The sequence below is a fragment of the Acanthopagrus latus genome, chromosome 12, assembly GCF_904848185.1.
Source record: "Acanthopagrus latus isolate v.2019 chromosome 12, fAcaLat1.1, whole genome shotgun sequence".
Taxonomy (NCBI): Eukaryota; Metazoa; Chordata; class Actinopteri; order Spariformes; family Sparidae; genus Acanthopagrus; species Acanthopagrus latus.
The window spans coordinates 15,523,649-15,546,409 of record NC_051050.1 but is presented as its reverse complement, the minus strand read 5'-3'; the positions used below and the strand labels follow the sequence as shown (position 1 = coordinate 15,546,409).

Genomic DNA, 22,761 nt, shown 5'->3' with positions numbered 1-22,761 from the left:
TCATGATATATATTCGTTAATTATGGTGGCACCTATCGATTGTGTGAAACAAAGTAAAGTTGATTTGTTTTATTGCCGTACCACTGGACTACAGGTCAGCTTCTTTCTTCAGGCTGTCAGACTCCAACATTAGAAAGTACTCTTCATTTTATTACTTATCCGACCCAGACAAGTCAGAATCAGGATTTATTTTTGTGCACAGTTATCTCTTGATGTATGTCTGTAGTCATTATAGTTTCTGTGATCTGGAATGTAACCAAATACATTTACTCAACTACTGTATTTAAACACAATTTTTAGGTTTTTTTGTACTTGAGTATTTCCATACACTTTTCGTCCACTACACTTATTTGATAACATTAGTTACTGGTTACATTACAGATTACACCCTGCATCACAGCATTAAAGTAATTTATTGTTCAGCCAGTCATATTAAAAAAAAAACAAAAAACAAAAAAAAAACATGCGTCAAATAATTGGTCAATATATAGTATTATGTTAATTTAAAAAATGTATTCCAATATAGTTACCTGTTAAAAATTGTAGTCTGAAACATAACAATAAAGTATCACCATATCAAATCAATGTTACTTGACTTGGCTTTGTTTACATATGGCGGACCCTGCCACCTTTCTAGCTTTAAATATTGTTTTCCTCTGAAAACAGCTTGTTTATTCAGATATGGAAACAATTTGTAATTCTGAGTTTGTATTATCACCTCATTGATATTGTAAATATTAAAATTTAGAGTTTGAATTTCTTCTCCAAAAACTACATAGTACCTCTTTAGATTTTATGTTATTTTAACAGATCTTAACAATCATAGCTGGCCCTTAAAGAGGTTAATAGCAGCTTCATCCTGAGCAGTAACACAGTGTCTCTGTTGCAAGGACGAGTGGGCCGTTACACTGTTTCAACACACACTGTAATTCTGAAACCACAAGAAATCTTGGATTACTACATCCTGGTGCACCCGTTGTTTAAACAAGTCCATCCTGAAACCAACAGATCAATTCTCCTCTTACAGTTGTTATGTCATTTAAGGTAATGAGGAAATTCTGTCGACAGCGTGTCATGTCACCAGGTCAGTATCAGAAGAACACAATGTCCCAGGTCACACTGTACACTTCCCTACAACTTTTTCATTGTTTGTCAGTTCCCTAATCACAAATGCCATTAAATTCTTTATTCCCTTTCTGCATCGTTCACATTTACAAACATTCGTTCAACAGGTACCACAAACAGCACATTCTCAGGTCAAGTCTGTTTGTCAGTGGCCATTAATTCATTCAAAAAATAGATAAATAAAATATAAAAAAAGAACTAATAATGATAATTTGCCTAAAATAGAGATGTTAAGTATTTTAATTACATGTAAATTATTTTACAAACATTCAGTTTTAAGTGTCACATGTAATGTGATTGAGCCAGTGTGAGTCAATCAAATGACTGAGTATGATCGAATTTAACTCACGTAGACTCAACTCAGTAAACACATGACGTTTATGTTTATTACACGTAAAGTTAAGGGTAACTTGCATGTGCTCATCATTTGACTTTGCTGGGTGATTGTAGTCATATGTGTAGCTGGTGGTCACTCTGTAGAGACACTCTCACTTTCCCACTCTACTCATATGAGTCAGCACATCTGCATGTCTCGTTTGGTGAGATGTGACAGTGGTTTGACGTTGCCGCCCTCTGGTGGTTTGTTTCTGCCCAAACCTCTGAGGAGCCCGGGACGTGTTCACAGCTGCTCTGTTTCCGCTCAGTATCATGACCATGACTCCTGAATTTGGGTTCTGGCAAAAAAAAAAAAAAAAAAAATCACTTCCCACTTTTACTGATGTAATTAAAAAAAGTTACAAAACTAGTGATGTGGACTCCAACACGCCAAGTTTAACAGAAGACACTACAGGTGAGTATAGTACAAATACTGGTAGATGTCACCATGAAACTTCCACATTTGATTACTTAAATTCAGATAATAATTTTTTGTCAGACGAGTGAAATGATATGATATAAGAAATTATCAAATTAACTATTTGGTGACTTGCACACATTTCCATGAGAGAAATCTGAAGACTGGGTACATTTTCACCATCTATTTGAAATAGAATAATATATAAATATGATATTTGTGAACAAACTCCTTAATAAAAACCTTCAGAATGTAGATAGAAACTGGAACATTTGGTGTACGTAAGTGCTACTAACTCTGAGAGAGATATATATATATGAGAATATGGCGGAAAAAAAGAAACTTATTTTGAGAAAACAGTCTTAAACAATATAAAGGCCTGTTGTAAAATATGATACATGAAAAATGGTGAATATAGGGTAATTCCTTTAATTAATAAAACCAGGACAAAAAACTCCTGCACACTGTGACCTTCCTCAGTTTATCTTCTAAAAATGATCTACAAGATGACCTGATGAAGGTCTTTGTGCCAAAACAAAATTCTTTATTGCAACTGAGGTGAACAGTGTGTCAGAGTCTTGACTTTGTCGGCCCTTGGTTTTCTCCAACAAAGGACAAAGTTTTACTCTGTGAACTAAAAAAAAACCACAGTGAAACTTCCCAGATAATTGTGTATTTTTAAGTTATGTTTAAATATGCAAATAAAATACATATAAACTCACTTACATACATTTACAGAACAGATATAGAACTTAAATGAACACATTTGTATTTTGTCAATTTTCTTTCCTTTAAACTAAAAGAAGACATGTTATGGAAAAAATATTTTTCAAACATAATTTTTTCAATGCACGAATTGGTCAAATTTGAGATCTTGGTCTCCTACATGTTTTCTTTTAGATAAGTGGAAGGAAAATGGTCAAAACAGTCCTTTAAACATTCAGGTGTTCATTTTCAGTTTAGTGTTTTGGAAATGTATGCAGAGGATAACATCTTTAATCAGATGGCCTCATGTGCATATTTACACATGCATTATCAGACAGCTTTCATGGTGACATCTATTAGTTAAATGCATTTAACTCTACACACCATTTTCGTCTGAAAATATATTGAATTTTACAGTAAAGCTGTCTAAAAGTCTGAGTTAGAAGTCTCTACTTTTTTGTCTTTTGCCAGTATCTCTGATTTGTCGGGTGAACAAAAGACCTTTGACTCAATAAATCAACAACATTAAATACAAGTTTTGAACCTGGAGTTATCTAACATTAAGATATCTGTCTATAAAATTCACGCAAATTAGCACACATTTAATTTGAAAATTATCTTATATTTGAACACTACATGTCAGAAAACGAATAGTATGCAAAATATTTGTCTAAATGCATGACAACTTTAAAAGTTTCATGGTGACACCAACCATTAAACTCACACAGCTGATGTTATGTTGTTAACAGGAAACATCAGCTTTCTCATGGAGTTTCACACAAACCTCTGAACAAGAATAATGAGTGTTTTCTGAGTCACACGTCCTGCAGGACAAGTGTTTTAACGTGTGGCTGACACATACAATACAATACAACACACATGAATCAAAACCGGGATTTGTCTGTCCTGTTTGTCTCCCTGACAAAATGTCTAATGATGGAGCGTAACTCAGTACATCTATTCAAATACTGTCACACACTTACAAACAATTTTGAGGCACTTTTGAGGAAGTGTTTCTGATGTTTTTGCTACTTTAAACTTCCAGTTCACTCAATGTTGGAGGCAAATTTGCACTTTTTATTCCACTACAATCATTTGATCATTTTAGTTTCAGCTTATTTTTGCGGATTGTGTACTGCATCAGACCAGACTGAAGCCATTTTTAAATGTTATTTTCTCAGTTATATAAAAAGTATTTTTGGGGCCCCACTATACACATATTTATATATTTTTTGTTCAGTACATATTCTATATATTCATATTTTTGAATTCATACGCTATTGGTGAGTTGTGTTCTTAATAAGAAAAGTAGTGGCGGCGTTGTTTAAAAATGATTTAATATGTATAGAAATGTTGAAAACAAGTTGTTGTTTTTTTCAAAATATTTAACAATGGAGATGAAACATTATTTAAAGTTGGCTGCTCTTTTCTCCAATGTCTGGTCCCCCTTGTGGGAATATGGCCCCCAACATTTAATGTCAGATACTTTAGGCCTGTTACTCTAATAACTATGAGTAACTTTCACTATTGTTAAAGTTAATTTTAACACAACATCTTTTCACATCTCAGCACTTTTACTGAACATGTTTCTGTGAAAGAAAATACAATATTATACCTTGTGTGGCCTGGGAATTTCTATTGCAGAGACAAAAAAGCAATTCAAACTGTAATAACTGGTTTACTTAACATGTAACAAAGCAAAAATGATTTGCGGTGAGTTTCTTTTCCACAAAACATTTAGAACAGTCCTGGATCAACCAGTGTCTGATGATAAAAACAATCATATTAAAAACAAACATCCTATTTAATAAAAAAAAAAATCAATCATTGTCAGTCAAAACAACACTGTTATAAAGTAGCACTACTGTATAATATGTAATAATATATTATTATGGTATAACATATGTATAATATTATAGATTATAGATAAAGAAAATCTATTAAATCATTAAAAAAGTAAAAAAATCAGAATTTACTAACAGAACAGGAAACAATAAATATAAGTTGAGGCCTGCATTAACTGCACAGAAGGAGGATCATTTTCATTAGGTAAAGTCGTCTCCGCCTGGCAGTTCTTCACATGTTCACTTATGTATTAAGTTTTGGCCATAGTCTGGGTCTTTGCGTCTCTGTCAGTGCAGTATGGTGATACTGCGGTCAGTCACCGCACACGCCGGCACAAGCGGTGCCTTGAACCGCTGCGTGACAGAGTACAGCACGGCGCTGGAGTCCGGCTCGTAAAACATCAGCGTCTGACTCGGCCAGTCCAGCAGCAGGCCGATCCTCTGGGGTCTCCTCACCAACTGCAGTGGCACATTCTTCCCCGCGTGGCAGAAGGAGTAGTCCCCGTCGTAGTGGGACAGCACCCAGGACTGACTGTTGTTGCCCAGCCGGGCCTCGTTCCCGGAGCCTTTGCGCTCCAGAGAGGCGTAGCAGACCCCCACCTTAAAGGCAGCACTCTGACCTACATCCATCACCCAGCTGTGGGTGCCAGAGGACAGGGACAGTGAGCCCAGAGCGTTGGGCCAGCAGTCGAATCGTGCTGGGTCGTAGGGAGGCGACTGGCGAGGTTTTTTGTGGAGGAAGGTCAACGTGCAGAAGTCGTCAGACAGGGAGAGGAGCGGGCTCACTGTGCGCTCATCGAACTTTAAATAAGATGATCCGTACGCTGTGAGAAGAAGAAAAAGATGGGTTTAATATCAAAAACTGCTGATTTATGAGCACACGTTTGACAGTTTCAAGTTCGTTCACTTTACAGACTTCCATGAGTGACACTTGATTTTCACTCACCTGCAATTCTCCTATGAGTGACACAAACAAAAATATTACAAGAAAGACTAAACGGATTTTAAATCACATTTCAGTGTGTGTCAAGTATTCTAATTCAAACGTTTTGATAGTAATAACTGTATGTTTTTAAATTCACATATCTGGGATTCCTCTGCGTACCACTAGAATTGGCTTGTGTACCACCTGTGGCAATTGTACCAAAGTGTGAGAATAATGGGTGTATTTTCCTCTAAATGGGACCATAATTTAAAAAAAGGAACATCACACCGTATTGAAGAAGACTTGAAACTAGCGATTGAGACCATCAGCTCATTTAGAAAATGGTTACTGAATGAATAAATTGAGTGAGAAGAAAGGTAATTTTCTCATAAGCTTACATACAATTAAACGTAATTTGCAACCAGTAAAAACACCTCCTGCTGGCCATTGGAAAGAATACCAATTGGACGCACTCGTCCAAAGCTCCTTGCGGTGTTTCTGTAAAAACCTTGTCATGTTTGCATGAATGCTGAATAAAAATCTACTGACCGTTGGGCCCCAGCAGCACTGCAGCGGCCCACAGACCTCGGAGCAGCTTGCTGTCGCTGCAGCCTGGGTTCAGGTTGAGCTTGTCTGTGTCACAGGGCTCCCCGACCCCCTCCGCCTCCTCCACCCTGACAAAAACAGCACGAGGAGAAGAGATGTTCTGTTACGGCCCGAGCAAGAAAAAAAAATAAAAAATACAAGCAAGTCATGTGATAAAAGATCACCTTTCAGATATTTCCTGGACACTCGTCTGAAACAGGAAAACAGGAAGAAAGAGCAGTTTAGTAAGTCATGTCCATCACCAGGATGCGGTAATACATCCCATAATGATCCTCACTCATCCTGATAGAAACACATCTCTCACCGCCAGCTGTGGGTCGGGAGTGTGTGTCAGCATGTGCACCAGGCCCGAGCGTGTTTGCGACAGGCTGGCCAGAGCCTGGCTCCAGTGGGCTCTCTGGGTGAGGAGACACTGCTCCACCCGCTCCTCCTCTCTGTGCACCTGCTCCAAGAGGCGCTGCTCCTCCTCCTCCAGGGCTTCGCGCGCCGCGCTCACCTGGGCCAGGATCTGCTCCCTCGCACTGCTCGCCGCCGTCTGCACCGAGGAGAAGAAATGTTAGACGACACACGGTTCAGGGGGAGAAATGCATGATCAACAGGTTAATTAGGGTCCGAGCAGGGAAACCTGCAAGGTCCCTATTGTTTTTCGAATGACGACTTTTTTGTCCCAAATGATCGTATTTTTCGCTGCCTGATCATATCCCAAAACTCACCAAACTTGGAATATAGGTCACACCTGGAATTTTTTTTTATAACCTATTATCTTTGTGAGTTTCCACCACTAGGCAGTGCTATAATCAAGGTAAGTGGAATTTGGCTTATAACTGTCATGTAGTATATCACACATTAAAAAACCTCATGATACCATTTCCGCCAACCGTTTTTTTTTTTTTTTTGCAACTTGGCCAAATGTTGCTACTTTTTTGAACTCCTCTCAGGCAATTTCACAGATTTGCACGAAACTTTGCACACAGCATCTGTGGACCAAAATTTTAGCCGATGACCACAAGGTGGCGCTCTTTAAATTGAAGTATCTTATATCTCCACATCGGTTGGTCGGACTAACACCAAACTCGGTACAATTATTGCTAATGCCCTCCTGACGATAGCTGATGAAAGGTGTTACCAGGGGACTCTATAGTGCCCCCTAGACTATTAACAATCCAAGCCTCGTCTCCTACATGCACAATAATGAACAACATTCGGTATGCATATGTATCATGACCAGACGCACAAAAAACATTTCTCATGATCAGCAAAGCAAACTCTTGACGAGTGGACGTCTGTGAAAGTACAAAGGTTGTCCATCAATAACATTTCACGGCCAGATTCCCACTTTAACCGACAACAGCTAGAGGTTTGAATTGCCTGTTGTAACTTGTCACCTATAAAACTACACATGCATGACCGTGCCTCTGACACCCACTGTGCTCAGGGAGGTTAATGATTGAACACGGCTGGGCGCACTGAGAGAGGCGACGTTTGCTTCTTTGCATGGTGCTGATTAATGGGGCTGAATCAGCAAAACACAATCTCTGTGTTAAGGTGCGCTTGACTAGTGAGCACACTGTGATTTATACTCTCTTAGTAATGCATCTACAAGTGAAAAAAAGACATCTAAAATCATTTAACTTTCACTGAGTTTTGTAGAGACAGAGTGATGAGAAAAAGGACACAATTACATTAATTGATAACATTCAGGGAAATTAATTGATTTTTGCATTTGTATAAATCAAACAGTTACTTTGCTGTTCAACCAGCCTTTTTTTTCATCCATACAATATTGGTTGCAAATGAACAATTGAAAATTTTGCCATTGAAAATCAACCAATTGCAAAACCTGATACCGCTGAGTTTTTATAAACCTGCATCCAAGGACACCAAGAGTATAATCGGATCAAGAGATCAATCCGTCTAAACTAGGCAGCGCTGATGAACCATAAACCAAGATTCTGTCACCACACTGTCTGCTTCTGACCTAAAGTGTTGTCACAAACATGATTCAGCATAACGTTCAGCTGTAAACTGCAAGTGAGCGCCATATTGATTAATGTACTGTTAAGAGGCAGTAAGGCGGGAGTGTTTGTTGGTTTTGCTGTGGCGCATAGCATTCTGGATGTTCTAGGCTTTTGAGTAAAAATGGAATACCACCGCCCTTTTCTCTGTTTTTTCCTGATCAGCGTACACCAATTGCGTACAAGCTTGATTTGCCTCTTGACCTCTCCTGACACATCTGGTATTTCTTAAGTCATCTGATTTAATGTTGTGTCTGTCTTGTGTGAGTAAATAAATAAGCATACAGAGAGGATTTCTTTCACAGTTTCTCCTCCTGACGTGACAAAAACAATAACTGATTCATCGATGAAGGTTTTTTCATCAGGCATAAACATGTTCCAGCCTCACAACTGTGCAGGTTTCATATCATTGTACACAGAACCATATGCATTTGCAACAGTTAGACTAGAAAAGCAGTTTGAAGACGTCTCTGGGTTCGGGGTCTGGTAAATTACGATTGCATCTTTGACTATTCGCTGAATGTAACTCAAGAAACAGTGGAAGTGAACATAATGCTGAGTCACAGCACTGATGCAAACCAAAGAGACCAGTTTCCACATACACAAACTCAACACGTGTCTGCAATTCACATGTGACTTTTTCCTAAAGTCGGGCTTCTGATGTTAAAGCTCTGCACTGCGGGCTCCAGTGGGCTGTGTGTGTGTCAGCGCTGAGGTCGGCACAGCCTCTGTGTGATCACTGCTGTGTGTGGATGAGTTGGTGGGGATCAGCGGTGTTCCTCACCTGAAGCTTTTGTTCTTTGGCTGTCAGCGTCTGGTCGATAAACTTCTCAATCCTCAGTGCCTGCAGCTGTATTTTCTCACACACATCCACGAGTTGGTTCTAGTGAGAAAACACACACACACACACACACGCTGTGGTTTTAGAAAATAGCACATGAGTATCATCAGCTGGAGACGCAACAAGAAAATCCTGTCTCTTCAAATACCACACAAATGAGCAGCGAGAAAAAAAACAAAAAACGACACATGGCACACCCAGGGACGAATTATGAAGTGCACTCATCGCTCTGTCAAACTCAGAAACACTTTCCACACATTATCAGCTTCCATTATCTACAAAGTTGCTGATAAACGGGAAAAATACATATTTTCTTTTTGTCATAGAGGCTCAAAGGCAAAGTAAGAGGGAAATATTTTTCATGTAAATTAGGTCAAATAAGTGAAAACATACATCTTAAAGGTGCAGTGAAGAAATTTTAATCAGAGGGGAAATGTACTCATTGCCTAAATAAACTAAATAAACAAACTCTCTTGTTTTTTTTTGTTTGTTTTTTTACAACTGAATAAACAAACTAACCTTAAAGGACAGCACAGTTTAATACTGCTTTACTTTGTTTATATTTGGCGGACCCTGCCACCTTTCTAGCCTCAAAAGTTACTTTCCTCTGAGAACAGCTTGTTTATTCATCATATTTTGCCTGAGTTTGTTTTATTGCCTCATTAATATTGTAAATATTACCAATCTGAGTTTGGATTTCTTCTCTTAAACTGCACAGAGCACACATTAGGAAGTAAGATGGCAACCCCATTCACACGAAGTGAAAGTAACCTCCTGCAGGTGTCCACATAATGAAATATGTAACTTCAAGACTTTATTTTTAAAGTTTAAAAAAAAACAAAAAACAAAACACCAGCATAATGCCATAGTCCAGTCAACACAGTATAAACAGGAGAAACACGGACACAGCAGGTGTATGAACACTCACCCTGACTGCGGTTACTCTGGCGGCCAGAGGGGTCACGGTGTGTCCGTGGCAGGAGCCCACGATGGCGCAGTGGGAGCAGATGAGTTTCTGCTCGGTCCCACAGAACCAGTCCAGCTCTGAGTCATGCTCCACGCACAGCTCGCCCTCCGCGGAGAAGATCCCGGACTCGGCGTCGGTGGTGTTGGTGTTGTTGGTGGTGGTCGCGCCGCCGGGGGAGGTCGACGCGTCGGTGTCCGCCTCCTCCCCCTGTCCCTTCAACACGGAGAAAATGGGCTGCTCACCGTCCATCCCCGAGGGTTTTGTTAAAGAGGTGCCCTCGGTGGCATAAGGCGAGGACGGGCATGTTAGATCGCACGTTGTGAGCTCCTCCGTCATGGCACAGTAAAAACGCAGCAGGTGCACCGGCCGAGCAGGAGACGCACCTACAGCACAGCGCAGTAATACAGGTGTAACAGGTGAGCGGAACACGGAAGTGAGGCGGACACCAGAGGTCAGCCCTGACTGGAAAGGGAAAAAAAAAAAAAAAAAAAAAGTTTTCTGCTCTGCTGGTTTTCACTTGTGTGGTTTGGGCGTCAGCTGTTAACGGCCTCTTACGTTTTCGAGCATGTGTCAGTCACAAGCAGGTAGAGCCTCTACTCTGGTGCGTTCAGGGCCTCACGACAGCCTGAGATATCAAGTTATTTAATGACGTTACAAGTTGTTTTCCTTCGTCTTTTTGGCCAGTTTCCAGCTGTGACCTAAGGTAGACACTAGTACCTGAAGTTCCTGGTAATACATGTAAGTATCCAAAGTAAATGTATTCATATTTACATCTGTAATGTATGTCTTGGGGCACCTTTTTTGCAAGGACCCCTCAAGCAAAACATTCTTATACCTACACGACCGAATAGGTCCCTCGACGGCAATTCCCACAGATGACATACGACACTGCCGTTGCTGCTTACAGGATCTTAATCTTGCAGTTACTGTTTGGATCTATTCAGGCAACACAAAGAGTTGGTTAGGTTTAGGAAAATATCATGGTTTCGGTAAAAATCACTACGTAACTTTAGTTAAGTACCGTTATGTTACATATGTGACATTACTATGATAACAAGTACTGCTGCCCTCTTGTTTCACATTGGATATGAACAGCCGTCTACTAGATGAAAGTCCTGTGCTTGTTTAACCCAACTGACCATCTTTTAAGTCTTCAAACTCACCTTTCTCACCACCCACATGTATTTGTGGTTGATATATTTATCGATATATCGATCGGGCACTAATTTGCTCGTGAAGGTTGTGAAAACATTCAATGAGCACATAAATGTAGTGAACTGCTAAACTCTAAACTTCCAAACAAGGTGGTCTGGCTTTAATTTCACAGTCACACGCAACATTACAACAACAACTTTGTACAGGTTTTTTAATATAAGACCCAGTCAACTTGAATTTGTGAGTGGAAAACAGTCCTATCATTTGATTTATTACCATTTCAGAACAAATTATTTTCATCTCTAACTCCTCAACTGCAAATGTAAAGAGACTGACAAACTTTTACTGTGAAATAAGTCTTGATGATATGATTTAAATCGTTCGTAAACGGTAATAAGTGTGAGAATCTGATGATGGCTGTTTATCATGATATGCTACCTGTATGCAAAACAACACGATAATGAAATTGATGTGATTAATTGTGCTTCTTTGTTATAGATCACATCCGACAAAACACTACCATTCCTTCTTGAGTTAGTTTACGATCACACTTTAGACAACAGAACTTTGTAAAATGAATAACTAATTATTATCATTATTATTATTATTATTATTATTATTATTATTATTATTATTATTATTATTATTATTATTATTGTAGTCAAGGTATTTTCACTTGGATTTCATGTATGTTTCCTAGATACTGTTGTGACAAAACTGTGGAAGAGTGTAATTACATTTTCCAGGGTGGAATAGGTAAATAGTTTCGTCACATGAGGGATCAGCGATACAGCCACACCTCAGACACAGCTCTGTTTAGCAATTTAGAAACGCCCATTGTCTGGATGAGGAGACTGTATATACATCATGAAAGATGGTCTAACCCTGTTACATAACCTGAGAAATTGGAAAGAATTAATTGATGTTAAGTTTTGCTGGTGACTTGATATTATCATGTTACTGGAAGACAACTTCATTTTTTCCCTTTAATGTGCCCATGTGACATTGTTGTAATTGTTAATTAAGTACCTTTTACCCTATGTGCTCAGCTTTTACCTGCAGATGCCAATATTAAAAGCATCCTGATGGGTAAAATCAGTACAAGAGGTTTTAAAACAAAGGAAAAGTAAAAGGCTCTGTATCCTCTTTACATCACTTTCTACCCTACCCCCTTTTAAACTGAGCTTAAATGAAAGACTTTTTTGTTAAAGCTGTTTGGGAGGAAACAGATCAGATCTCGAGAAATTGAAACCAGTACGAGGAGCGACACCCCCCCACTCCTCCCAGCTCCATGTCTCTGAGTAACTGGAGAGGAATGATTGGCAGAAGAGAGTCATGCCTTCTGGCTCAGACAAGGTGGATCTCTGCACATTTCTCTTTGAAATGAGAACAGCGGAGGCACAGGGCTGCCATTGTTCCCATCATAAGAAGATGTTTTGTAATGGGTAAAAACTAGTAAACATTGGACATACAGGTGTTCACAACATGGAACAAACAAGGATTACCTGTGATGTCAAGGAAACAGCTCAAACCTTGAATACACACTGTAAAGAGCGGGGCACAACAACAGCTGATATTTTCACTTGAGCTTTTTAAGCTAAAGCATTAGCATGCATGCCACCTGAAGTGGCTGCACAAGCTCAATGGTGCATTGAGGGTGGAAATAAACAATCTGGAAATTCTATTTCATTTTTTTTTTTTTTTTTTTCATATTTGAAAACAAGTCCCCATCTACTTCAGCTGTTTCACAAAACATTTTCCAGAAATGTTTTTTGGTCTACCTGATTTTCTATCAGCATGTAGGTTAATAGATGATGAGCTGAAATTTCATTTTTTGCTGAACTGTTCCTTTAATGTCTGACGTCACTTTGAGAACAGCATGTTCACAAAATAATTTTTAAAAATATACTATTTTTGCACTGTCTGTTTGCCATTGCCATAAAATGCAAGGATAAACTTACTTTCAAATATAAGGCAACATAGTTAACTGTACTTTACTGACACTTAATTTCCACTTTAATGTTTCAGTGTACCTGAATTCATTCACTAAAATGGTGAGAAAGCATCAGAGGAGATGTTTTTCATTCTTTACTGTAAACAGTTGGACTAAGATTTGTTGGGAAACACTGGCTATCATCTTTACCAATAAATCAAAATGTTGTGTCAAGTGAAAAACATTGCATTCATAATCATAGAAATGTATACATACACAAGCTGTATTAGAAAACCCCCCATATAATTTTAAGTTATAATTGAATATATCTCAAGTGTGCTTTTAACAATTCTTAATAATTAATCGTAAAGTCTTCTGAAAAATGCATTTATTTCCAGTTCATGTAGTACAGGTCCTGATCTCCAGGGGGTGCTCAGTCACTTTAATAATTAAATTGAAAGTAGTCTTCTATGACTGGAAGCTGTGTTGATGTGTAGATGTGTGATGAACACTTCACATTACTGCACTGCTGTGCCAGTTCAGATTTTCCTACATAAGTATTTCAGTGCCAGTGTTTGTCCTTTTTCAGTCCACGTTTTGTTTTCAATGTAAAATTCTCAGATTCCAAAATTTAAAGTCCCGTTTCTGTCTCTATGTAATCCTACCCCGCCATCAAACATTTCGCGCGAAAATGGCCAGAAGTGGTCACGAGAGTGCTATGACGTTATAACTCGAACAGGCGGCCCTTTAAAATGGTCGTTTCCTATTGGACGGCCTGAACTGACACCTCGTATTAAAAAACGTAACGTTGTGTGTGATTGGATGGCCTGTTTAGTGGCTCGGCTTGCCCCGCCCCCCAGCAGCTCGCTCGGCTTTCCTGCGCCAGCAGCTGTGTGTCACCGAGGCTGGGCTGCTGCCGGAGAGACCCGGAGTCAGGGCAAACACCAAACCACTTAACCCAAACTGGCATCGCCGCGGGGCTGAGGGGCTGCCCCTGCCAGTATTAAACCTGAATACCGTTAGGTTGGATCCTACGCCTCTCTCCGTCACCACCGCCCGTCTTCCTGATGTCGGATTTCAAGCTCGGGATCGTACGGCTCGGCCGTGTGGCCGGGAAGGTGAGCTGGATCCCAGGGCTGCCATGTGCGGCCGGGGAAGGGCCCGTTGGGACCGCGAAAAGGCGATGAAAAAATAGGCTTTACGGTGATGGGTTGGTGCTAGTTAACAGCTTTAGTGCTTAGGAAGCCCTCGCCGAAGCGGGAGCTGTTCAGCTTTGCTGATTTTTAGCTGCATTTGAACGGATTAGAGAAGCCGGCCGCACCGAGCCAGACTGGTTTTCGGTGTGTTCCTCCGCCGCCACCACACAGTCTCGCTGTGAAGCTAACGCTAACTAGCACGTAGCGAGTGACGCTAGTTAGTTGGTGGCGTTAAGCGGAGGAATAGCGCCTTAAATGTAAACAGTGCGGTCGGTAGTTAGTCGTTACCGTTGCGGGCTGTGTACAGAGAAAGAAGACGGCTGGTTTGCTGTTCGACGGTTGCGTGTCTGATGCTAACGGTCGCTGGTGTAGTTAGCAGTGCCACGCTAGCTGTGTTATTTGGATTACACGGTGAAGTGTCTGCTAATGAGGAAGCCATTGCCATGCTCCATCAACTGATTCTTTTGTGCAACGTGACAAAGCACCGGCAGGACAGCACACTTACTGAACAGCCGTGGACTCAAACTTGCATCTTCTTTCTTTTTTTGTGGGGGGGCGTCTTAAATTATATAAGTGTCGCTCCACATAGATGTGACGTTAAGCTGTGGCTGAATGTCGGTCAAGAAATGCCCCCGGCTGCTGCTCGCACTCCGGAGGATAGACGCTGCCCACCTGCTGAGTGACAGTGCTCCTGGGCCCCCGGTCAGCACACATATGATTATTTATTACACGATGTCACCACTGTCAAAATCCACATAATACGCCGGCAGTCGAGATAAAGTGTCACATTGCATGTTTCGACCTTTTGGTATGTGAGCAACGCCACCCGTGCTGTGTTGGAGCGTGGGGCTCCCGTGCTGGTGTCTTGTCACGTGCATGTGTAAGTCCCATTTACAGACACGGACCTCAGGTAGCTGGCTGACAAAGCCTCTGTTGCTGCCTAAATACACATGTTGCATCTCCAGTCAAAATGATGTCAGAAAACATGTGAGGTGAAACCAGGAGTTTGTGCGTTTGACACCTAAAGGAGACATTCCCTCCCATTCACGTGCACACACGTGCAGACAAGCAGTACCTCCAGCTGCTTATCATGTGTGTATCTCTGTTGCAGCTCTTTCAAACATGCCACTTTGAATATGTGCTGTTCTGTACATGTGGCATCTATCTGCATGTCTGTCCGTCAGTCCTGGGAGGAAGGGGGTGGGGGTCCCTGCTCTGTGGCTCTTCCCAGAGATCAGAGATTTCAAAGCCCACAGAGGGAATGTCCTTGTGATCTTTGGGCTATACATATTAAATTGATTTTGATTTTAAGTAGTGGTGTTTCACAAACCAGTTAAATTGTGCGGATTGCACCAAAGCCACATGTGGATCTGATTAATTTGTCGGGGGGAGATGTGGTTAGTAAGTTGCCCCAGTGACTAAACTCGGCTTACCTCATGTTTTGGATAACATGAGGTAGTTCCTGCAGGAAATGTGCAGCAACTTGGGGGGAGAAATTGATATTTGCTAACTAGGCTGCTGTGTCTGTCATATTATTATATGACTAATTCCTAACTGAACTCTGAACCATCTGTTGTGTCTAATTATGTCACTTGTATAACTTTAGACACAAACGGCCTCGTTGTGATTGCTTGAAGAAGATATGTAATGTGTCTTGGTCTCACACTGGCTTTTTATGCCCTCCCCCCCCCTTTTTCCCTCGTAAAATGCTCCTAGAATGTTGGACTCTGTCGATAGCTGTAAGAGTTGTTGTGGTTGTTGCAGTTTTAGGTGTTAACATGAAAACATTCTCTGTCGTTCTAGACAAAATACACGCTGATCGACGAGCAGGACATACCGCTTGTGGAGAACTATGCGTTTGAGGTAAGCTACAAGGACACCACAGCAAATTATGTTCATGGTGTGTATTGCTTGTACACTTTCCTGAGTGTGCCAGTGTTAAACTGTTATATTATCTACCTGCAGGCGCGCATGGAGGTGGATGCAGATGGCAATGGAGCGAAGATCTTTGCCTACGCTTTCGACATTGGTAAAGGCCGCTGGGCAGGACGGCCGTTGCATGAGCTGCTCTGGTAAGTAATTTGTGGTATGAACGTTTAATTTCTTTTGGACGTTTTGGAGTCAAGACTGTGTTAGTGAGCATTTACATTGTGAAAGTGTCCTTGAAGGGGTTCTCCTGATTTGCAATCAACCTGAAAGTTCTGAATAGAAAAATTGCTTAACGTTTTGTGGTGGGGCCATTTTGCAGCATTCATTAAAACTGCATATAACTTTGGGATTCACAGCACGTATCTCTCTGTACTTCAGTATCTTAAAACTTAAGATTTTCTATTATTACCAGTGCAGACTGGTGCTTTGTAGCTGGCCCTACCCCCATGTAGCTTCAGTAAAGCTTCACATCAGTTGAGTATACTGTGCTGGTACTGCCTATCTAACTCATTTCTAGTTGACAACTGTTTGATCTTGATCTTTCCTGTAATATCACAGCATCCCATGTTTATCTGCATATTAGTCGAGCCTTTTAACTCTATTGTCAGTATTAGTGTTGAACAAGAGAAGGTCTCATATACCTGCTTATGGCCTTTAAAATTCATGCTCATGTAAGATGAGACTGAAATACAGTGGCCATTAGGGCTGTACCCACTGTGTTGTCGAACGAAGCTTCAAATGTCTTTGTATTTATGTCATCGCCATAAAAAAAATCCCCAATTGGAGTAGTGATTCATTGGATTACATTAGTTAGGCTTTTTTTTTTTTTAATTAAATCAACCTGATGGAGTGCTGAGTGCCAAGCAAATGCAGACCCATAAAGTGATATTTTTGGTTACAAGTTGACTAGTTTACTGTAATTATGTTACACAAGAAATACTGTAGAATCTTTATTTATATTATATAAATGTAATTTCGTTTCACTGCTGACAGACTGCAGGTTTGTGTGCAAGCAGGAGAGAAAAAAGGTTTCTTGACCCCAGTAAAATGTTTTTTGGATGCTCAACACCAACAGATATAGATTTACACAGTACACGTTGACTTCTGGAATTTTGCTTTAAACTTTGTGAGTTGATTATGGAGTGTCATTCTGATGTTGATACCGGGACGCTGGCCAGGCCAAGGCATCAGAATTTGACGACCAGCAAAAACCAACAATCTTTCTCTTATGTTGTCTACTTCAACTTTAACGAGCTGTGATTGTTTTGTTACTGACTTGCGTTCTGATACTTGTCCTGATCTAGGGAGAAGCACAGAGGAGGCATCGCCCCCAGTTTTCAAGTCATCCACATCAACTCTGTGACGGTGGACAACCGGCTAGACAACCTGCGACTGGTGCCAGTGGGATGGAGCCCCAAACCAGAGGAGATCTCCAGCAAACAGAGGTATGACGACAGCTGTGCTGTAGCTAAATGCTGATTTCTTACTGCTCACATTTAAATATTTTTTGGTAAATATTTAAAACACATGCCTGACATTTCTTCCCATGTTCCCCTACTCGTCCAGAGAGCAGTCTCTGTACTGGCTGGCTATCCAGCAGGTACCAGCAGACCCGGTGGAGGAGCAGTATCTGGAGCTGAGCCGCACACGCTACTACAACGCTAACGGGGAGCTGGTGGAGGAAGAGGAGTGCTCCTGCACTTACTATGAGTGTCATTATCCTCCTTGTTCACTCATTGAGAGGAGGGTATGTACTGTAATTTGTAAAACAATTCAGTGTTTAATGAAATCAGAGTCCTTCATTCCCTTTTTTTTTTTTTTTTTTTTTTTTTTTCTCCCCCCTTCTCATGAAGCCATCCACATGTAGACCCTACCAAATCATACGGCAGATAGACACAGAGCTGAAAGTGATTTCCTTCCTTGTCTTTCCACAGCTCCGGGAGTTCAACATCTGCGGTCGCTGCCAGGTGGCTCGCTACTGTGGCTCCCAGTGCCAGCAGAGGGACTGGCCCGCCCACAAGAAGCAGTGTCGCGAGCGCAAGCGGGTGCTGGCCCTCGAGTCGGAGCCCGAACGATGATCTGCCTTCATCCTCGCCTGGGAGAGGAGGAGGGAGACCGGGGGTGGGGAGACAGGGTTAGACTTGTGGGAAGGGAGCGGGGATGAAGTGCAAACTGGGGAAAAATTGCTTACAAGGGACTAACGACAGAGGACAATGTTGGTTGCTTGATTGTTTAACGGATTCAGGGGGTAAGAAGATGGAGGAGGGGAAGGAGAGTAAAGCAAAAGACATCTGCCACTTCCCAGAACTGGTAATTCTCCATAGCTTGCTTTTCATGTGGATGACGGGGAAAGTTTGTTTTTGTTTTTTCTTTATTATTTTTTTTTTCTCGAGGAGGGAGACCCTCGAGCTCTACCTGCTGCTATGGTTTTGTAAGTGAGGGGGGGAAAAGTTGTCTTGTTGACGAACTGGACAAGCTTCTTTGGACCACAATACGAACAGTTGCCGTCATCCACTTTTCGTTCCTCCACCCAGCCGCTGGGTGCGGTGACGTCTGTGCAAACGGGGGGAGGGGGGGACCCGGGGGCTGCAGTACCCATCGTTCAGCTGGTACAATGGGACATGGACCTTTTCACTGTATCGCTCCCCTCTCTGACCTCTCTGGTGCACATGGCTGCTGTCTTCATGGTCATCGACACCTTAGCCGCCTCCCTGTCTGTTGTTCTCCCCCACGCAGCCGACCACGACACACATCAGATAGATTTCACTGATTGAATCACACTACCAGTATTGAGTGTGGGGGTGTGTGTATGCTTGTGTGTGTGTGTGTGTGTGTGTGTGTGTGTGTGTGTGTGTGTATGAATGTATGTGTATGTGCTGCCAATATGTACTGAAGGACATTGACATGGTCAACATGGGTAGCAGGCATGGTTAATGTATGTCTTTTCTTTTCTGAAAGGGGCCATATTACACCGTTTTAAAGCATAAATTGATAAAAATGAATAAAAAAAATTTCACTGTTCAATAATAAAGTAGCTGCCAAATAAAGGCTTAAATTTCCTTTTTCTTTACCCAATAATATTATCAGGATCATCAATTGTAAAATTCTGGGCTGACACAATGTTTAAAATAACAATTTGGCTGATGGCAGCTGCTGATTAGTTTATTGTTTTCATTTTTGTTATTTATTCCTTTCTTTTTTGAGCCAGGGAAACAAATAGATATTCATTATAAAAATACTCAGCGGCTTTAAAGTTATTTAACCCATCGTTACAAATGAAATAATGCAAATGTATTAAACAGCCTTTTAACGGTTCCATATGTAAGAATTTGTCTTCTCTCAGTGTATTAAAAGTATAGACAGAATGTGAAAAACAACAGTTTTGACACCATGCCCAAGAAGTCTGTGTATTTTGTTGTGGAGACATCTACTGAAGTTAGCAAGTCAACTAGCTAGTCCACCTTGCAGCTATCTGCACGGCTAACTGAGCTAACTGGCTGGTTGCAGCCACAGCTAGCAGTAGTTAGCGGCTACTCCGGTAAAATGCTGCCCCCGATGACTTTGGAGTTCGAGAGGTGGCCAATTCATACATTGTATGAAGAAGTTGCTTCAAAAGGCTTTATAGCCGACAATACAGCTGGCTACTTTATTAAGAAAATAATAGCCCTGATGACACAACCAATGACCATTGGCCACTGCCACCAGTTAAAGGTGCAGTACATAACGATTGGACCCCTGTCGTATTCATACCCAAAACAAACGGGGAAGCACATCACTGTAGAAACTGCTAATCCATCATGAGCTAGGTAGATTTGGTAAACTGTGCACCCAGTGGTCTGGACTGGGAGAACAGAGCACCACTGGATTGTTGGAGTTTACACTGTTGGCACAGGAGCTTAGCATGCTAACTTCAGTAGGTATCTGTGTAACACAATACAAAAACCCCTCTAACATAATATCAGTGCTATTATTTCTTCACTCTGTCATTTTTGTTAATTTGAGACTTTTTCAACTAAAATTCTTGCGTATTGCACCTTTTTTAAGTCATCTTATTGGCTGCCAACAAGTTAAATATCAGCAAAATTCAGGTTAGTGGGCTTTACTGGCATTATGTTGTTTGTCGCCAAAGCACAAATGCAGTTACAAATGAATTATTCAGCCGATGTTGGTGCATCCCTGTTTCTCATTAATTTGATTAGACTTCTTTTGTTGATTAAGATTAGGTACACAGTTTTAATTACCTGAAGTAACTGGATTTATAACAGCCTTTTTTTTCATAGTTCTCAAGTTCCTGGTTCAAAAGCCGCTCCTGTCGTTATTGTTGCTTTGAAAAAGCATTTTCAGAGTACAGAAACTGCTTTTCTTGTTGCCACATAAATATTTAATCCTCTCGAGACAGAAAGTATTTGTCAAACGGTTTTTTTTTTTGTTTTTTTTTCTGATGATCAAAAGTAAACGGCACGTGGTCTCTGAAATGGTCTCTGCCAAAGTCTGCTCTGACCTGTTGTTCGGCACTCCTGTATCAGCTGGTTTAAATCCCTCCAGTCAGTTGTAGTTTCGCTGGTTTTTAACAGACACCTGTCTTTCCAACTGTATTTTTGCATCTGCAGGGTTACTGTGTGTGTGTGTGTGTGCGTGCGTGTGTGTGTGTGTGTTGGGGCCGGGGGGGGATGATGGGGGTTCCTGCTCAGTTTCTTGTGTGAGAGTTTGCTCTAAGGGTTATTTTTTTGAAGAAATTCTATCAATGGAGCTATATTTATTTAAAACATTTTGATTGTGAAACGTTTTTTTTTTTTTTTTGTCCTGGTGATATTTGAAGGTTATAAAAAAAACAAAAGTGAACAATTGTTGGACCTTTCTGTGTCACATCTTTTACGGGCAGGGAGGGGGACTGAACATTTCAACCCTGCTACTTTTGATTTTCTTTCTCGAACCCGGAACGAACGGATGAGTGAGCGCGTGAGTCCTCCTTCGGTGTTGCCCTTTCCCAGATTTTCCATGAGAAACACTGCACACCATCATTGTCACTTAAAAAAAAAATCTTCCATGTGAGAGACGTCTGGGAGTGTAAAACTTGAATCCCTTCTCCCCTTTTACACACCTTTTGGTAGAAAAAAGATCTATTCTGGAGAGTGGTTTTATGAATTGAACCATTTCCTGCTTTTTTGTTTTCTAAGACAAGATGGTCCGAGTGAAATTATTCTGTGTCGACTTCTCCTCAATCGCCTGCCTTCCTTTTATTACCTACAATGCACACACCTGCTTATTGTGTCCTCTTGTGTCTTAGATGAGGAGTCCAGACACTTAGTAAGCATGTAATTCACAGATGTACATGCGACTCGTTGATTGTTTAATTTTGTATGTGTGTGTGTGTGTGCGTGCGCGCGTGTGTGTGTGTGAGAACAGGTTTTCAACACTGCACTAAAAATTTGGCTCCCATGTTAGCGTATTTGTCCTAGACGGGTTGAAGGGAGGGGTGTGATTTGGATTTGGAGTGTACAAACTGTGTCTGAATTCTTCTTTTTTTTTTGTTTTGTTTTTGTTTTTGTTTTGTAAGAATATAAACATTAATCACCTAGAAATAAAAGAGCTACAATATGTGAATGGAAGAACAGTTGGGGATAACTGACGGTTGCTTTTCCAATGTAAAATGATAATAAAATAAAATGAACCTCATTTGTTGGAGTCGGCGTGTGGCGTCGGTTGAGTGTGAACGATGGCGACGAATGTGGGAGTGGGGAATCAGCTCAAGGAATTAGCATGTTTGTTTGCTAACGCGTCGCTGTATCATGGCGGGGAAACACACGGCAAGGGCTTTAATGAGGTGCTGATCACTGACGGCAACAAGGTGAGAAAAGCGTTGCACGCTTCTGCTCCACATGCAGTTTTAATTAGATAACATGTTTGTGTTGTGTAGACGGTTCACAAACATGTTATCTGAAAAAAAAAAACCAAAAAAAAAACCGTGGAGGCGGAGTTTGCTAACACTGTTGTCACTGCCCTATTAGCACCGTACAAACGTGGAGCAAGTGGTTTATAACACTATAATGTAGCATTAAGCTGCTTTAGGGTCATTTTAACACATGACTTCTCTCTTTTAAACATTCTGTATTGTTGCAACTGCATTTTATTATATTGTTATATATTATCTGTTTCTACACAGGAGGAGCTATAGTTGTTACCAGATACATTTACAAAGTTATATCTGATTACAGCAATATTATAGTGTTTATCAACTATTTGTTAAAGGAACATTTCACCCCAAATTGAAAAAAAAAATGTCAGCAAAGTGTCGTAAATGTCTTTCATGTTTTGAGTATTAAAGGGAAAGTTCCCTGGAGATTCAGTCATTATGTATTCAACCGCATGCAGATGGAAAATCAGGTGTTGAACAGACTGACAGAGATGGGGGACTAGTTTTAAAATACAAAATACAAAAATCAAGCCATAAAATAGCTCGTCCAGGGTAATTTTAAGTCCCCCAACCCCCAAGATCCTTGTGGGGTGAGAAGATATTGACTGAGTTTTCATTTTTGGGTGAACTGTCTCTTTAAATTTTTATAAACAGCTCATAAAATCTAAATAAGGGAGGTTAAATTGAACTGTGAGCAGATTCTCTCTCTGTATTTACTGCTTTAAAGGTTTGTCCAATGAGTACAATTTTCCCCCATAAACGTTAAGTCTATTGCTGACTTGATTAGTAAATCATTTCATCGATCAACAGAGA

The 22,761-nt window shown here is 40.8% G+C and overlaps 2 protein-coding genes across 2 annotated transcripts; one reads left to right on the top strand and one right to left on the bottom strand.

The window, feature by feature from the left end:
- Window positions 1–1,567: 1,567 nt before the first annotated feature.
- Window positions 1,568–10,403, bottom strand: bspry (B-box and SPRY domain containing). Its single transcript, XM_037117232.1, has 7 exons — window positions 10,377–10,403; window positions 9,783–10,283; window positions 8,798–8,896; window positions 6,303–6,533; window positions 6,163–6,188; window positions 5,942–6,066; window positions 1,568–5,291 (listed from the first exon to the last, which is right to left on the bottom strand). The coding sequence occupies exons 1-7, from the start codon at window positions 10,386–10,388 to the stop codon at window positions 4,756–4,758; spliced, it is 1,530 nt and encodes a 509-aa protein (XP_036973127.1). The 5' UTR covers window positions 10,389–10,403; the 3' UTR covers window positions 1,568–4,755.
- A 3,324-nt stretch (window positions 10,404–13,727) lies between these two features.
- Window positions 13,728–20,866, top strand: zmynd19 (zinc finger, MYND-type containing 19). The gene is made up of 7 exons (XM_037117233.1): window positions 13,728–14,027; window positions 15,909–15,968; window positions 16,071–16,177; window positions 17,339–17,479; window positions 17,601–17,781; window positions 17,969–18,112; window positions 18,199–20,866. The coding sequence occupies exons 1-6, from the start codon at window positions 13,977–13,979 to the stop codon at window positions 18,110–18,112; spliced, it is 684 nt and encodes a 227-aa protein (XP_036973128.1). The 5' UTR covers window positions 13,728–13,976; the 3' UTR covers window positions 18,199–20,866.
- The last annotated feature ends 1,895 nt before the right edge of the window (window positions 20,867–22,761 follow it).

Coding starts and splice junctions, on each gene's coding strand:
- bspry (XM_037117232.1), bottom strand. Junction 6,189..6,302: donor CTCCCGACCCACAGCTGGCG/GTGAGAGATGTG, acceptor TTCCTGTTTCAG/ACGAGTGTCCAGGAAATATC. Junction 5,292..5,941: donor AGTGCTGCTGGGGCCCAACG/GTCAGTAGATTT, acceptor TTCTTCTCACAG/CGTACGGATCATCTTATTTA.
- zmynd19 (XM_037117233.1), top strand. CDS start 13,977: ATGTCGGATTTCAAGCTCGGGATCGTACGGCTCGGCCGTGTGGCCGGG. Junction 14,028..15,908: donor TCGGCCGTGTGGCCGGGAAG/GTGAGCTGGATC, acceptor CTGTCGTTCTAG/ACAAAATACACGCTGATCGA. Junction 15,969..16,070: donor TGGAGAACTATGCGTTTGAG/GTAAGCTACAAG, acceptor ATCTACCTGCAG/GCGCGCATGGAGGTGGATGC.